The sequence below is a fragment of the Aplysia californica genome, unplaced genomic scaffold (assembly GCF_000002075.1).
Source record: "Aplysia californica isolate F4 #8 unplaced genomic scaffold, AplCal3.0 scaffold00304, whole genome shotgun sequence".
NCBI lineage: Eukaryota > Metazoa > Mollusca > Gastropoda > Aplysiida > Aplysiidae > Aplysia > Aplysia californica.
In genome coordinates, this window is record NW_004797574.1 from 654,262 (window position 1) to 670,208 (window position 15,947).

At 38.9% G+C, this 15,947-nt stretch overlaps 1 protein-coding gene across 2 annotated transcripts; it reads right to left on the bottom strand.

The window, feature by feature from the left end:
* Window positions 1-290: 290 nt before the first annotated feature.
* Window positions 291-15,879, bottom strand: LOC101858643 (U1 small nuclear ribonucleoprotein A). 2 transcript variants are annotated; one of them, XM_005101926.3, is made up of 8 exons: window positions 15,739-15,879; window positions 10,565-10,650; window positions 9,934-10,106; window positions 9,246-9,370; window positions 8,880-8,950; window positions 4,310-4,481; window positions 1,920-2,084; window positions 291-1,179 (listed from the first exon to the last, which is right to left on the bottom strand). In XM_005101926.3, exons 2-7 carry the CDS (start codon window positions 10,626-10,628, stop codon window positions 1,925-1,927), a joined length of 765 nt encoding a protein of 254 aa, XP_005101983.1. In that variant the 5' UTR covers window positions 10,629-10,650; window positions 15,739-15,879; the 3' UTR covers window positions 291-1,179; window positions 1,920-1,924. The 2 variants fall into 2 exon arrangements, with proteins under 2 accessions (XP_005101983.1, XP_005101982.1); XM_005101925.3 differs by having other exon boundaries at window positions 291-2,084.
* Window positions 15,880-15,947: the final 68 nt, after the last annotated feature.

A 15,947-nucleotide genomic window follows, 5' to 3' on the forward strand; every position in this document is an offset into this window, starting at 1 on the left:
GTGACATTGATGAATCAGCCCATTTACAATTACAATTCTGCTGCGCATAAGAACTCAAGATGTTAATTGCCCCCCGCCCCCCGGAATGGCCTAAAGACACTTCAGCACGGATTGTGTCTGGACAAATCAGTCACGTAAGACAAGACACTTTTCTTCCATAAGAACTTCCGACTATGAAAATTTCACATGACTCATGGTAATGAAAATGTAGAAAGATCCTGCCGACCACAAGTACTCAAAATACCACATTGTACACAACAAAAGACCAAAAAAATGACACTACTACTGCATAAAATTGGTACAATTTTATTCCATAAAAACATAAGAACAGCTCATTCCAAAGAACAATTCCACATGTGTGCAAAGCCGTGGGAACAGCAGGGGGTGCAATGTCCGATCATGCCGTCTCTTACTCACAATAACAGAAGAAAACGAGGAAACAAACTTCTACAAAGGCATCATACAACTCTATTGATTTTGTATGTTGACATTACACTTGAGAGGAGCCAGGCCTACAACCATTCCTCTATAAGAGGCTAAGAAAAATAAGACATTACTTTCCTGAATATCGACAGCACCACACTCGCTTCTATTTTTTTTGTCACAAAAGATCTGGGGGGAGAGAGCCTCAATAGCAGTGAATAGTTTCGTAGACCTATCTAAAAAGTTATTTCAGAGACAGAGCTTCATGTCTGCCAACAGGAAATTGAGCTGGGTGGAAATCTCTCAAGGAAGGGTGAGAACATTTTAAAGAACCACAGAGGGATGGCCGTTGAAGTTTGGAACATACAAATAACCGAAGCTTTTCATCTTCATAGCCTGACTAAATCTCCCTGGTAGAGAGCTTGATGTGCTCCAATCAACAGTAAGGTTAGACTGTATGAAAACATGGTCAAACAAAATGTCTAGCCCTGCAGATTAATACAGATGTAGGATGCCTTTGATAATCATACTGCTACACATCTTCCCGCAATCACACCACACACAAACACTTGCACCACTCACACCACACGCACTCGGCACGATCAGACGGGAGTGCAAGGCTGCCCACAGCCCATGCGGATGTTGTTGCACAAAATCATTTGGCATTACCTGTAGTAAGGTGGACATGAAACATAACAGGAGCATCATGTCCCGACTTCAGCTCTCTGAGAGTCGGTGAGAGCGTAAATGATACACCTGAAACAATCAAACCAACACACCTTTACTGGGATTCTGCCTGTGGGTGGTATGAGTAGAGATGATGGTAATGAAGGACATGATCACAAAAAAAGATTTGATGTTTAACACAGGACACATACAAAAGAACACAAGTATAGCAGCGAACCAGCACATGATACAACCTTTTCTAATCAAACACTCTTTACATACAAGATGGTGGTCCAGACTACAGAAGAATGTGTTTAATTTAGATGAGAATCCCATCCACACAATGCCTCGTTGGAAAAAGCATAAACAGTAACGGACAGAAAAGATTAGGTTGGAGTAAAGATACACATATCGACAAAACAACCATTTAGTGTTCAGAGAGGAGCAGACAAATAAAACAGAATTGGTACAGAAACAGAACCCTTCAACCATCCACAGAAAAACTGAGAAATAGTCGTGACCCTCTCCAACAAACCACTATATAAGAGCACTGTGAATCAACAATGACAATCACAATATGGCGACGGAGTTTTAGTTAAATTGAAATCCTTTTTTCAGATCCCCCATAATGGATAATTTACTCAACTGGGCACTCCTGGTGTCAGTTTACAGCACAAGAACCAACACCACAGAGTAGAGGAACTAAAGATAAAGAAATATTTATTGGGATCAATTTGCTCAAAGTTATAGATCCAAAACAGTAAAACCACCACAGAAATGACAGATGTATTTAACCTTTTATCAGTTTACATGGATGAGTGAAGATTTACCATGTTTATTTCTTGGCAAAAGTAATTTTCATTGCATTTGTGGGTGTAATCTTGAAGCTCTGTAGGGCATCTTTAGCTGCTCCGGCCTGTACATCTGTCTCAAACTCCACAAAGGCGATGTCGTGTCGGCCTGGCACCAAACGCACCTCTTTGAACCCAGGGAACCTTCACAAGAAGAAAAAAAAATATTCATGAAGCATTTTCCAAAATACAGAAACCCTAAAAAATCAACACAATATTTTCGAAACTTGAGCCACATCCTAGACTCTCTACACAAAGTATCGACATTGCGAAGAAGTAAGAATTAAAATAAGCTAAGCTGACTAAATCTATTGCAGTTACCACTCCTGTACTAGTTACGAGCATCTTTAATTGTTTCATGTAAAAGGAATATTACACAAGTGGATGCAGACAGACAAAAAGTCAAAGAAACATCAACAAAAAGGTTAAAGCAAAAAAAACGGGCAAAGAAAAGTAAGCAATGTAAATATAGCTTAACTCACTTCAGACGGGTCACACAACAGTTGTGTGACCCCCGCCGCGACGCTCGCGACGGGTCTCACAAGCCCTGCGTGACGAACTTGGGAATTTTTTTTCCGCTCTACAAATCACGCACGGATCGCGAGACCCACCTCGTACCCTTGTTTGGCCAAGCCTGAGCTACTTAGACTTCGTTTCGTATCTCTGGGGTCGGTAGTTTTTAAGTTATTGCAGGTGAAGGACAGTGACCCCAACTGGGGTTGAACAGACCGGAACTCGCGCTTTGTTTTTTTCTATACAGCTGATAGTAATCCGACAGTCGCGTCGTAGTAACGGTCGAAGAAGTCGCATGAACAAGAATCACATAATTTCGCCGTTTTCTATACTTCTGTGCGTTTTACTAGTTCTAGTGTCTCAGAATATGATGTGTCTGATAGTTAGGATCCTGGATATGTACCCGAACACGGCCCGAGTCGTAGTTCTAGGGCTAGATCTAGCACTAGTACCGGTGTTGTTTTTCGCGCAACGAAATCACAACGTCGTGCCGTACATCTGTCTCATGTAATTCAGTGTATTGGTCTGAATCAATGCACAGACCAGCTTTTATATTTTCACCAAACACTCGCACATGTATACAAATCAAACCAGAACACTTTGAACTTTTATTTTTGTTGTTGTAGTGAATTTCATTCTACTTGTCACATCTCTGGAAATTTTTCGGAAAATCAAATTCATGCCAATTTTTAAAAAATCATACAAATTAAAGAACTAGACTTAGATAACTTTAGTTTTTTGTATTAGATTAAGCTTGACTGTTACTTTACTGTGTCAAAAAATAATTACAATAGGGTAATTCTGAGAGTTGTGGTGATTTATTGAAATACCCCCAAAAACGCCAGTCTTCAACGCTTGTGACTGGTGAAAGGGCCCAGTCGCAAGTGAGTTAAGCATCTATATTGAGGGGTAAACATCTGTAAACCTTGTAAATCTTTTTGTTCAATAATTAACCAAAACATTTTGCGTTTGAGTGCGAAGACAAATAGTCAGAGCTAGAAACAGTGTGCTTTTAATTTTTAGTTTTAGTAAGAGATTTACAGCACATGTAACACAATAAAGTCATATAAAATTATAAGTGCCGAAGATTAGAGGTGTTACAAGGGAGTAACAAACACAAAATAGAAGGAGGGGAGATAAGGATGATAGATGTTTGAAAGAAAAGGAGCAAACCACACCAGAGCACCTGCCAACCAACCACAATGAGGAACATTCACCCTTTTTGTGAAGAGGCTCAACAAAAACAGTAGACTTCTAACACTTCAAAAAAGAGCAACACAATCAAGATATAACCCTCTATGAAGAAATTGTTAGCAGGGACACTAATCACAACACATTGTCCCACCAGTACTGGCCGGGAAAAAGGAAGGTAAACTGGCTTCACATAGGCAAATACAATTTCTTTGAGCTATGTTGTGTTGTCCATCAACACTGGCAAATAAGTGCAGCCAAAACAAAAAGGAGAGGTACTCTCAATAGAAAAAAATTAGAGACAAGTCTTCCTTATGCCCTCATCATCATTTACAGAGGGGCTTTTTTTGTTACTAAAGATCTAACTATTATTCCCCTCCACATTTAGTTAAAGGTTTTAAAACAATAAGGTCACAACACAGTTGATGTCATTTTTGTTTTGTTCTGAGAAAATCTAAAAAAAAACACCAATACTTACACAAAACAACCCCAGGAATAATGAACATGTCCCTGTAACCCACAACTTAATACATCAAACAAAACCCTGTTATATTAAACAAGTAATGAACACTTTCACCGCACCAAGAACTAAAAACCTGAGAGAAAATAAAAAATTGAGGCAAATAGTGTTATGACGGTAAGAAAAAGGCATTGCGTCAACGTACTGATTGAACAACATGGACAACATCATCTCGTTGGTCTCTTCGGGCAGGTTGGTGATGAACAGGATCTGGTTGGGTGGCTGTTCGGGGATGGCGCTCACAGCAGGCGGGGCTGCCACTGGGGCGGGCATACCCACGGGAGCAACAGGGACGGGAGGGTTCAGCTGTGGGGGTGCTGGAATGGGGGAAAATGGGACAAGAGGTTAAATAGATGTACTGCAGCAAAACTTGCGTTTATCACTACATAGCATTGGATCATTGGACAGAAGGGCGAGAGCCCAGCTGTTGCTGGATCGATAACAACAACAACATAGACATAAAATAAATAAACAGTCGAACCTGTGAGAAACTACCCAATATCCGAGGAGAAAAACAGTCGCCATAGACAGTTAAGTCATTTTGGATAGCGCAATTAAAATACATTAAAAAAACACAAGAGGAGAAGTGTTTTTCTTGACAAGCGGCCATTAGACCAAGTTTAACAGTTCATAAAAAAGGCAGCCATCATTATCACCCCTTATGCACATACCTGTGTTCCAAAAATGACTCTTATTGGTCTATATTTTTACTTTGACTAGCAGCTATTGTCAAATAACAAGCAAAATAAAAAAGGAAGTGAAATTAACCAATTTAAACACCAAATATATAAAAACTGACAACAACTAATACAAAGGCCTCTCTACTGAACAGTCTCCTCTGACCAGAGCTGAATGTGAAATTAAAAAGTCCCACCTCCTAAAAACATTACTACGTAGAAGCTTCACACAGACAGAGGAGAGTAGGTCTAAAACTGAACATTATGCCATACCTAACGTACAGGTTTATAAAAAATAATATTGAGCAAAATCCTGTGAGTAATACAGTTCAGTCCATTTATAACAGCCTATTATTACAGGAACTTGGATATATAACAGTGATAAATTAAATCCCCATTTATTTTTTTTTCTCAATAAGTAGGTACCACAAACCCCCGCCTCTGCGCAGTTGAAAGCGTGTAGGAAGCTAGAAATTTGGTCATTTTTAATCAACCATAACTCTTCTAATTTGACACCAATCTTCACCCCGTTTCGAACTAAGTCAGTTCAACTATTGTTTTTAGCTAAAATCAAACTATTGAGGACGGCAAGGAACGAGATATTGTATAGTAAGCTATCTAAAAGGGTCACCGAAATGCACGGGAATGCGTTTTTCGCGTCATTTTTCATGCCGGCCACGGCGACAAAAATTTAGGGTGCCTCATAAAAAGCCTTCGCGCTACGCGGCTATAACTGCTATCGTCATGAAACAAAAAGTGCAAGAACGAGCTTTGAATAAGCTTTCACCCGGTACCAAGCGCTTGTTGCTAAAGTTAATTGTTGACCCAGAAATATCGGGAGTTTTGGAACCTATTTTTAGAATGGAAATCTCCAAGTCTGACCAATGATTGGTAGAAAGAACCCTGGTCTACTCAATAGTAGAACATGTCAAGGGAATCGTGTGCAAAAATGACTACGATTGGTCTGGCAGCCGTTTAGCGCCGCTTGTTTTTGTAAACACACATGCTGGTCCCATCTCTGGCGACGCGCTTGATTCAGCAATGGCGAAGAATTCTTTACGTGCACTACTACATATTTTCGATTACGCTCTATTCACGTACATAAGTGCATATTAAGGGCTGCATTGTGCTTCCAATCATGGATAGGGATATTCAGGAGATGTGTGGTAAGTTGATTTTGTTAATTAGATTGTTATAGTGTTACATAGTTCTTCATAAAGTCATCAACCTTTGCCTGACCTAGATCTAGCTAGGGCTTGAAGCCGAGATCGCAAACATGCGAACGGGTGGTCTCATTCAGAGCGCCCTGTAATTAATTCAGTACCCAGTATTGTTGTAAATCTGGTTTGGATAGAAAGATAAGAAGCTTAAATTTCTTGAAAATATGGTGAAATCTAAATCAATTTGTTTTTAGTCATTAAAATTGGTGGTTTTTTTCTGGTCACGTGACCATTTCATTCTATCGATGATTCCGTAATGGTGACCTCTTTTTAAAGATCATAGCAAGCTTGATGAATTCGTCTGTGAAGGGGGTGCAGCTGGCATTTGTTCATTGATGAATGAATATATTCTCTTGAATATCGTGAATATCTGACAAAGTCTTTGATAACTAATTCATTTAATTGTTTTCTTTTAGCCAATATATCTATTTTAGTAGTAGTAGTATAAGGTTTTACGGCGCTCGCAACTGCTAAGGTCATATGAGCGCGCGAAACACAAGTTGTTCGCCTCTGCGAAAGTTCACTTCACGACTGGTAACTAATTTACTTTAAAATGCTAAAAAGTTAAAATATTCAAATTCGGTGTAAATACATTTGTGATCTAAAACAACTTTTAAGTAACAATAAAAATTTTAAATAATATCAGATTCACTTTACAACTCGCCATAAAGGCCAATGGCCTTTATAAAATTTTAAATTCTGCTGGGAACAACGACGGAGAAAATATCCTGCAATTTCTTGCATTTATAATATTTCCTTCGGATCTCTCCAAAGTCTAGACATTCTGTTAAAATGTGTCTAATGGTAAAATCTGTGTCGCATCCGACACAGAACGGCTTCTCCTCTCCCCGTAGGAGGTATTTGTGGGTCAGGGCCGTGTGTCCGATGCGCAATCGAGTAAAAATGACTTCGTCTCTTCTGGAGAGATCCGAAGGATTTCGCTGTTCTAGTCTGGGTTTAATTTCATATAATTTATTATTTTTCTGGTTTTCCCAGTGGCTCTCCCACAGACTGGATATATCTATTTAGACTCATGAAACAAGTACCGACACCAATTGAATTATTTTTTTATACAACTGTCAGAGGCTGGTTTACTGCTGAAAATGGACTCTCCTACTCGAGAGCTTCATTCATAATAATTCGTGATTATCAAATAAGTCGGTACCTTTAGAATTGCTAGATCTATTCCTGAATAGACCCAATTTTTTTAGAGTAATGAGCCATGGGGAATTTGAACTTTGTTGCAGATCTAACTTGTGTCTCCTCCACCCTCTCCCCAATTGTCCTGGCCTTGGTTTGATTTGAAAATGGGCTCTGCCCATGCGGGAGCTTCTGCACAATTTTTTTATTTTTGGAAAAAAATAATCGTCTTGAAACGAAAATGGGCTCTGCCCGGGCGGGAGCTTCTGCCCGATTTTTTTTATTTTTGAAAAAAATTGTTTGGAGATTCTTTCCAATTAAAAAAAAGTAATTAGAACTGAGGAGTTTTTGTGTGTGTTTGTGTATCTGATCTGTCATTGTTGAATATTTACTTTATTAATGCCGCATTTTATCTCAGATTTGATTGCAGAAATGGATTCCTGGCCCAAAACCACATAGGAATGGAGCTTTTGGGCGTCTTTCTTGTTGTTCTATAGAAGTTATAGATGATTTTGTTGAAATTATGCCGAATAATTTCTTATTTTTTCTTTTATCTAACCTCGTATCATTGTAATGCTTCATGTTATCACAGAAATGATAACAGAAATGGATTCCTGGTCCAAAAGTACATTGGCATGGAAAGTTTCAGACATTTACCATGATTTTAGGTGATTTTATTCTGAAAAGTGTTTAAGCCATGTGTACCGTGATGTGATTTTCTGTTTATAACGCACAATTGGCAGTTTTCCCGTTTTTGTGGTTCCATAACTGATTAAATTGAAGTGCCAGAACTCTGAAAAAAATTGGGCAAAAATGTTCTGTAAGTTTCATTTCTTTTCAGCAATAACTTTCTATTTTATTGATATCTGAAATCAGTCTTTTTAGCATTTTTGAATTAACATTATGCATCAAGGAGTAATTTTTTTCCAATTTCAAGTCTCTGTATTGGCTTAATTTAAACTCTGATTGTCCTCATCTTGGTATTTTGCATAATTTATACTGGCACCTGTTGAAACAAATGATAATACACACTTTATGTACCTGAATATATTTTCTGTGAACTCACAAAATCGCACTTTTTAACGTGATTTTAAAGTTGCCAAAAATTTACGACGTCCACAAATTTCAAACGCCTGTCATTTTTTTATTTATTGTCCGATTTCTATAATTCAAACACCAAAGTTCATGGTTTGCATAGTTCTTTATGATGCAACAAACAGAAGTTTGATCAAAGCACTTTGAAATTTGGGTTTGTGGTACCTACAATAAGTGTAAATAATAATATGAACCTGGCTATAACAGGTTTCAATTTGCGCAGACTTGGAATATAACAATGATCTTGTAGCACAGGAACTAACTTTCGATCTGTCAAATTATCAACATTTGTTTCAAGCTGTTTGTATAATCGCTTGCCTAAACACAAACTTTCAACCCCCCCCCTGGTCACTGATTGATCCTGTCTCAGTGTGTCAGCAAAACAGCCCACTGGAAAAGGACCTGCGGTACTCGAATATATACAGTAAGCTGAAGGTGCAATGATACTGGTAGTTTCCCTTGATAACGGTTATATTAAAACAGGACTCTCTTATAACAGGGAAAAACTGCAGGTCTCGTCTGTCCTGTTATATTCGAGTTTGACTGTACATCTGATACCAAAAAAAACAACAGTGTAACTTACGTCTGGCTGCAATCTGAGGAGGAGGTCCCTGTGACACTGGTGCTTGGTTTTGTTCCACATTTGCTTGAGCCCTGAGTAAAATATATTTGAAAATTAAATTGAAAAAAGGTCATAGACTATGTGTGAGATAAACAAATGGAATGGAAGCTACATGAATAGATAAAAATGAAAGAAGTCGGATCTGGTAACAGAAACCACAAGTGACTTCTGAGCCTCGGGAGCGAAAAAAAAAAGGTTAAACAGTCAAAGACAAAGTAAATAGACCAATAAAAAAGACCTACACAGACATAGATCTAAACCATATTATACAAATTAACTAATGGCAGAAACAACATATTATTACTTCAAAATTCAACAGTATCTTACTTGGATCGTTTCTTCCTCTTGCCACCCTCATCCTCGTGTTTGTCTCTGCTGCGTTTGGGTTGCTCCACATACGTCCCCTTCATCTTGGCGATGACTTCTGAATCTTTCTTTGAAAATTGTATTCTCTGGAGAAAAAAAATAAGAGTAAAGAATTAAAACTCATATTTTCATTCCATCAAAGAACTCAAACAAATACTTTCATCTCATTGAACCCCACACTCTCAGTAAAAGTACAATGGGGAAAGCAGAAAATTTAAAGACAGGAACTTGTTTATGAAGTAAACAGTTCCTAAAAGAAAGCGCGCAGAGCAAACTTCGAGGAGATATTTATTAAGCTTTCACCACAAGTCTATTGCTTATTACTGCATCAATTACACACAATGAAAATGTTTCGTTTTGAAACAGATTTCACACCAGTCACCATTCACAAACTTCAGAAGCTGTAAAACATACATACCGTATTAAAAACTTGTAACGTCTTTTAAACGGCAAGAGCAAGCAATATAACTCAAAATGCAAATAAATCGACAGAAGACCAAAAAAGTGGCTATGGCTGTTGACAGTTCAGGATATAAAGTGAAAAGCCAGGTCAAAAAAAAAGAAAAAGAAAAGTGATACTGCGAAAGAGAGAGAGACACAGAAAGCATGAAAGAGATGAATCAACAAAGGAGCTAATGAGTCTACCTACCATAGGTTTATCATAAAATGGAAAGCCTTGCATAGACCGCAAAGCATTGGCAGCACTGTTGATTTCCTTGAAGATGACAAAGGCTTGACCCCGCATTTTGAACGTTTTTAAGGCAACAATGTCCAGGATTTGTCCAAACTGTGAGAAAATTGCGTACAAGGACTTCTTGAGCTCTGTAGGGGGAAAAAAATCCAAAGAATAAACAGACACATAAAAACAATTTATGAGCAAAACGGGGAAGACACAGCAATTATTGTATTCATACAAAGCACTCGCAAAACTATGCATTGTTCCCTTAAAGAGAGAAATTAAACCATATTTTCCCTTGAAGAAAAAAAAAACCGTCCACATAAATCACCAGATTTCAGAAACACACCCTATCTAAAGCAAGTCAGTTTGTCAGTAAATGTTAATTATGCTTGAAAATATGAAGCACACTTGTCAATTGTGGTTATTTTGCATAGAAAACGACTCAAGAGTCATGAAATTGTTGTTGCCTAGCAACTTGCATTTAATTTTAACATGTTTGCGGAACCGTCCTTGACAATAAACAGCAAATTCTTGAAATTGTCTCTTTATTTTATTATCTTTCCTTTAAAAACAAATAAGACCTCAGATTTTTAAAACTTACCATCTTTCTTTATCTTCTCATTTAAATTGTTGATGTAAATTGTGTGATTGGGATGCACAGCCATCTCTGTCGTCTTCCCTCCGAACCTGAAGAAATATCAGAAAGATAATCAATTAGAAAAAATGAGAAAAGCAGCATGTCTTACTAATGAATACTAATTTACATCTACAGACATCTATTATATATTTGGCAACTTGGAAAAACGTTTGTCACTTTTCCCATAAACCTACGACAGCTGCAGAGTTGAAAGTTGGCAAGTACCTGCAAAAAGATAGATAGGTCCCCATGACGGAGCCCGTTTTTTTATTTACAAATTTCCTGAATTAAGAAAAATATATTTTACAAAAAGTTCCCGTCCTTCTTTGGCCTTTGTGATTATTTCACTGAGAAACGAAACATCTGCGTAGCTGCCCTTCACAACGGAAGTGCAGGAAGAGACATATTTCATGAGGCGCATTTTGTTCTGAGAGTATAGATCTAGACCTAACTTTTTTGCATCTCTCAAGATTTATTACTCCACTCCAGTGGAGTGTAAATACAGTAGGCCAAAGACTTTCAGTTGATGTTAATGCACCGATCATTCCTTTCATCGAAAGGGGGCCAAGCTAGTCTTTTTTAATAAATTACAATCTCAGTAATTCTCGTTCCATAAATTTACCTTCTCCTCAAAGTTGTACACACACACAAGCGCACACACACAGCCCAAGCAGTCGGTCATGGAACCTAGTGACGTAGCCCATCGCACGCTAAAACGGGGTGCCCATTACCATGTGATCTAGTCAACTGGCGAGGGAAGCCCCGGAAGACGACAAAAATAGAAGGCGGAAATACGTCATCTATATTTGGGCCAATCACAGGTGTGCTAGGTGCTCGCTGTAGCTTCGTGTAAATTGAACACTGCCTCAAGTTCTTACTTTTATATTTATATTATATTATATTATAGGGACCCATGGACGTCATGGGGACCCATTTATATGAGATTGACGCCGTTTGATTAGATATCTAGTAGAAAAAAAGTGCATATGATAGTGTGTCAATAGTGGCGTAGGTGGCCTAGTGGTTAGGCACTCGGACTCGCAACCGTAAGGTCGTGGGTTCGAATCCCGTCAGGGACCCGACGTTGTGTCTTTGGGAAAGGCACTTTACACGAATTTTCCTCACTTCACCCAGGTGGGAATGGGTGTCCGGCTTTAGACAGCGAAAGATCTTGTCAGTTTGTTAGTGTTTGAGCGCTTAATCGGCTGCTTGCACTGTATGCTTCCCGGGAAGCTGAGAATGTTTCTGAGTGTTCTATGGTCTGCTGGGGTAATAATGTAGTGTAAAGCGCATAGAGCCTGCTGTTGAGCGGGGATATATGCGCTATGCAAATGCTATCTATTATTATTATTATTATTACTTTCAGACATAATATCAATGCATCCAGCAATTATGACCAGTGTGTGTGTGTTGTGTGTGTGTGTGATAGGGGAGGAAGTTCCTTGTATTACTGGAAAGTTGAAGGCAATCAATCATTGCTGGCGGGTGAAAAACTATAAGCCTAGAGAATGCAGTTGAGTTACTAGTATTCAGTAAAGTCAGAAAGACTTCAAAGTAACTAAATCAAAGTTGGTCCCCAAGTTTTGGTCAAATAAAATAAAAAATTATAAGATTTCCGCTATCAGCGACCCAAAATTAGTCAAAATCAAGCGGGGAACACGATTTAATGCCGGATTACCAAGACATTTTTTTGGGTGTGTTTGTGTGTTTTGTCAAGGACTGAAACTTCAAGGATTAACTCATTCGCTACGTATTACTTTCGGCTTGTGGGCGAATTTTTTTTCGGGAGGGCGAAAAAGATGATGACTAGTGGGCAGTTAAAAGGTCTTTGGGGCAACAAATTCAAATAAATATCAACGTATTATATACCAACATTTTCAGTATGGTTTGTAGAATACATCTGTAATGTTTACTTATGTATTTTTCAACTTTGGTTCCTGTAAGAGACGATTATGCAACACACTTTTGATCAGATGCGGATAAAATTTGAAAATAACAAATTTATAATCTTTCATGAAGCTCCCAAAATATCTTTGCACCTAGCCAAATGATACATCAAAATAACCATAAATGAATACAGAACTGGAAAATATTGAAAAGTTTGCAGTTATTTACCTACATTCCGTAATATTATTTGTACATTTTGAACATAACATCCGATATTGAAAAAAAAATTTTTTTTTTATAATCTTGACAAACGATCAGAAACAGAAAAAAACCACCCTTATCTTATATGGAATGATTCAGAATTGCATTTGGAATAAACCTATTACATGTCTTAAGTGGCGCTTTTTGTGTAAATTCATCAAAAAGTAGTAATTTTGGGGAGAAAAAAATATTTTGACAATTTACTAGCACTCAAAAATATTGATTTCTCGATAACAGTGCATTGGCAATTTGAGTCCAATCGTATCAGTATTATAAAAAAGAGTCCTACATTTCGTTAGTGTGCAAAATTATGATATATATTTTGTTGTGTAAAATTACTAAGACTGGTGTCCGGGTTATAATTTTGGCATCGCGATAAAACAAAGTCGAATAAACTACGAAATCGCGTTTCAAAACTGAATCTAAATTTCCGATTTTCAGTGGAAATGCTTGATTCGGAAGTCAACATTATATTATGACCTTTATTTTAACATGGATATGTGGATTGGAAAGAATCCAAGCTAAAATTGAAGATCGGTTCTCGAGCCGCCGGGGGCGGCTTAGCGTACTGACGGCACTTTAGCCGCACCGCCCCCCATGGCTCGGCGTAGCGAATGAGTTAAAGAAAACTGTACGTCTAAATGGAACTTCTCTTTGACAAACTGCCAGTTCAACCATGACCCAGATCTAGCGTCTGTTGTTTCAACTGCCAGTTTGTCAGTGAATGAACTACACGCCTAAAGGGGCCCTAAAGATGTTTATTCTAGACCTAGCCTCCCTCTAAGCCAAGCTTAATCGACTCTAGCCAGGCTAGAGCCAGCTAGATCTAGAATCTATATCATGACGAAAATAGGCTAGCTTTCAACTGCTTAACTCACTTCAGACGGTTCACGCAACAGTTGCGTGACCCTCGCAGCAGTTCTCGCAAGCCTGCGTGATCAACTTTGTTGTTTTTTTCTTCCGCTATACAAATCATGCACGCGTCGCGTGATCTGTCTCGTGCCCTTGTTTGGCCAGTCCTGAGCTACTCAGGCTTAGTTTCGTATCTCTGGGGCCGATAGTTTTTAAGTTATTGAAGGTGAAGGACAGTCACGCCAACTAGGGTTGAACTGACCAAAACTCGGACCATGTTTTTTCTATACAGCTGAACGCGCATCAAAAAGTAATCATTTAGAAGAATCTGAAATCGTTGGCGGGATAAAAGCGAGTATCCCTAAACGGGACCGCAATTGTACAAGAGTGCCCCGCGTTGGACAGGTCTCCGTTTTATACAGGAAATTAGAGAGGAATATATCAAGGGGGGAGCAGGGGGAGATTCCAAAGGCTAAGGCAGGTTCGACTGTACTCCCAAAAACGCCAGTCATCATCAAAGCTTGTGACTGGTGAAAAGGACCCAGTAGTCAGCGAGTTATTTCGTCATACTGGATACCAAGGGTCATGTAAGATTTCTCCCAGTAAAATTGAAGAATAGCAGACCACCTGCAGAGAATACTTTTTTTGGAACTAAAAACTGTCGCAAACTAGATTCTAAGCCCTAGATCTAGATTCTAGATCAGTAGGCTATCTATTATTTTGGGAGGACTTCCGTAACGAGCGACCACTATGACTTATGACATGAGACAGCAGATTTGAGGGTGATCTTGTAGTTCCGTTCGTTAAAGTCCACGATCCATTTGTTTACATCCAGAGAAGAAATCCAGAAGTCTTGATGACCAAATACTATTGGAAATGGTAGCGTCAATTGCCACCAAGTGACGCAGTGACAATTGACAAAAATTGACTTTTTTTTGTGTCAATTGCCACCAAGTGAAGCGGTGTCAAGTCTGAAAACCACACTATCTTTAGCATTATACGTGTGTCTAATGGGTCGATTTGTTCTCAACTAATTTCATTGGACGAGCATCTAGTATAGAGCTACGGTACCAACTTGGCGTGTTTTCAATGAGACGTAGGCCTAGATCTAGGCTAGCCTTAGCCTACACTACACTTTGGTGTAGAACCAACACAGGCAAGACTCTAGAAGTAGAAGGTTACAAACGCACACACAAACTCAAGCAGAAATTCACGTTATATATCGGGGAACATAAATCGGGGGACAGGGGTCAGGAAAAGACACACACATACACACACAGACACAGAGGGACAGAGAGGCGAACGCACAACACCGAGCACTCGACCACAAAAAGCTAGATCTAGATCTACGAACCAACGCAAAAGAGCTCCAATTTACTCGGGGGAAGATTGAAGAATACCGGACCACTCGTACATTATTGCGCGAGAAAGTGGGGTAGGTGGGGCGGGTGGTTGGGGTGGAGGAGGAGGGAGGGGGGTTTCAGGGGGGTCTCCCCCCTGACAAAATTTCAATGAATAGATCTAGATTCTAGATCTAGAATCTAGATTCTATATCTAGATCTAGATCTAGATCTACCGGTCCCAGATTCTCCACTGAGAGATATTAAAAACGGGAAAATTATGAATTCCTAAGGTTGAGACATAGGCAAAGTCGGTCCGCTATTCTTCAATCTTACCTTACTCTGTGGCAATTGACAAAAAGTCAATTTTTGTCAATTGCCACCGCGCACTTGACACTACCATTTGAAATAGATAGGCTACACAAAGAGAAGGGGGGTGCAACCTCCTAATTGCAAAACATCAAATTAGGATAAAATTCCCTGAACTCTGAATCTAGATCTAGAGTCTGATCTAGATCTAGATCTATATCTATATCTACTGGTGGTCTGCTAATGTTCAAAGAGGCTCTTCTCCCAACCTAAAGCAATCTTTAAGATAATTAGCACCAAAAGAAAATAGCAAACAAGAACAATACAGGAAACATTCGTTTTTTCATTCCACCGGCGCCGAGCGATTGTTTACAAACTCAGACACCGGGATCGTACCGGCGGAATTACAATAATGAAAAAAAAAGCCGTAAAGGCCAATAAGGAAAATATGACAGTATCAAAAACGATTAAGCACTAACGAAGACTTACAATTATATAAACTCGCAACAGCTTATGAGACTGCTTTGGATGATACTAGATTATTCCCTCTCTCACTCCTTTCAGTTCCAGTTTCACTTTTCCAAACGCTTTGCCGACGAAGAGAGAGACGCGACACCGTTCTTCGAAAGTGTGACCTGGGTCTTGTCCTCTCTCTCTCTCTCTCTCTCTCTCTCTCTCTCTCTCTCTCTCTCTCTCTC

What these genes read in the sequence shown, in the direction of transcription:
- LOC101858643 (XM_005101926.3), bottom strand. Translation starts at nt 10,628, where the DNA reads ATGGCTGTGCATCCCAATCACACAATTTACATCAACAATTTAAATGAG. An exon ending in TGAGAAGATAAAGAAAGATG is followed by an intron (nt 10,107 to 10,564) that starts GTAAGTTTTAAA and finishes TTCCCCCTACAG; the next exon opens with AGCTCAAGAAGTCCTTGTAC. An exon ending in AAGAGGAAGAAACGATCCAA is followed by an intron (nt 8,951 to 9,245) that starts GTAAGATACTGT and finishes TATTTTACTCAG; the next exon opens with GGCTCAAGCAAATGTGGAAC.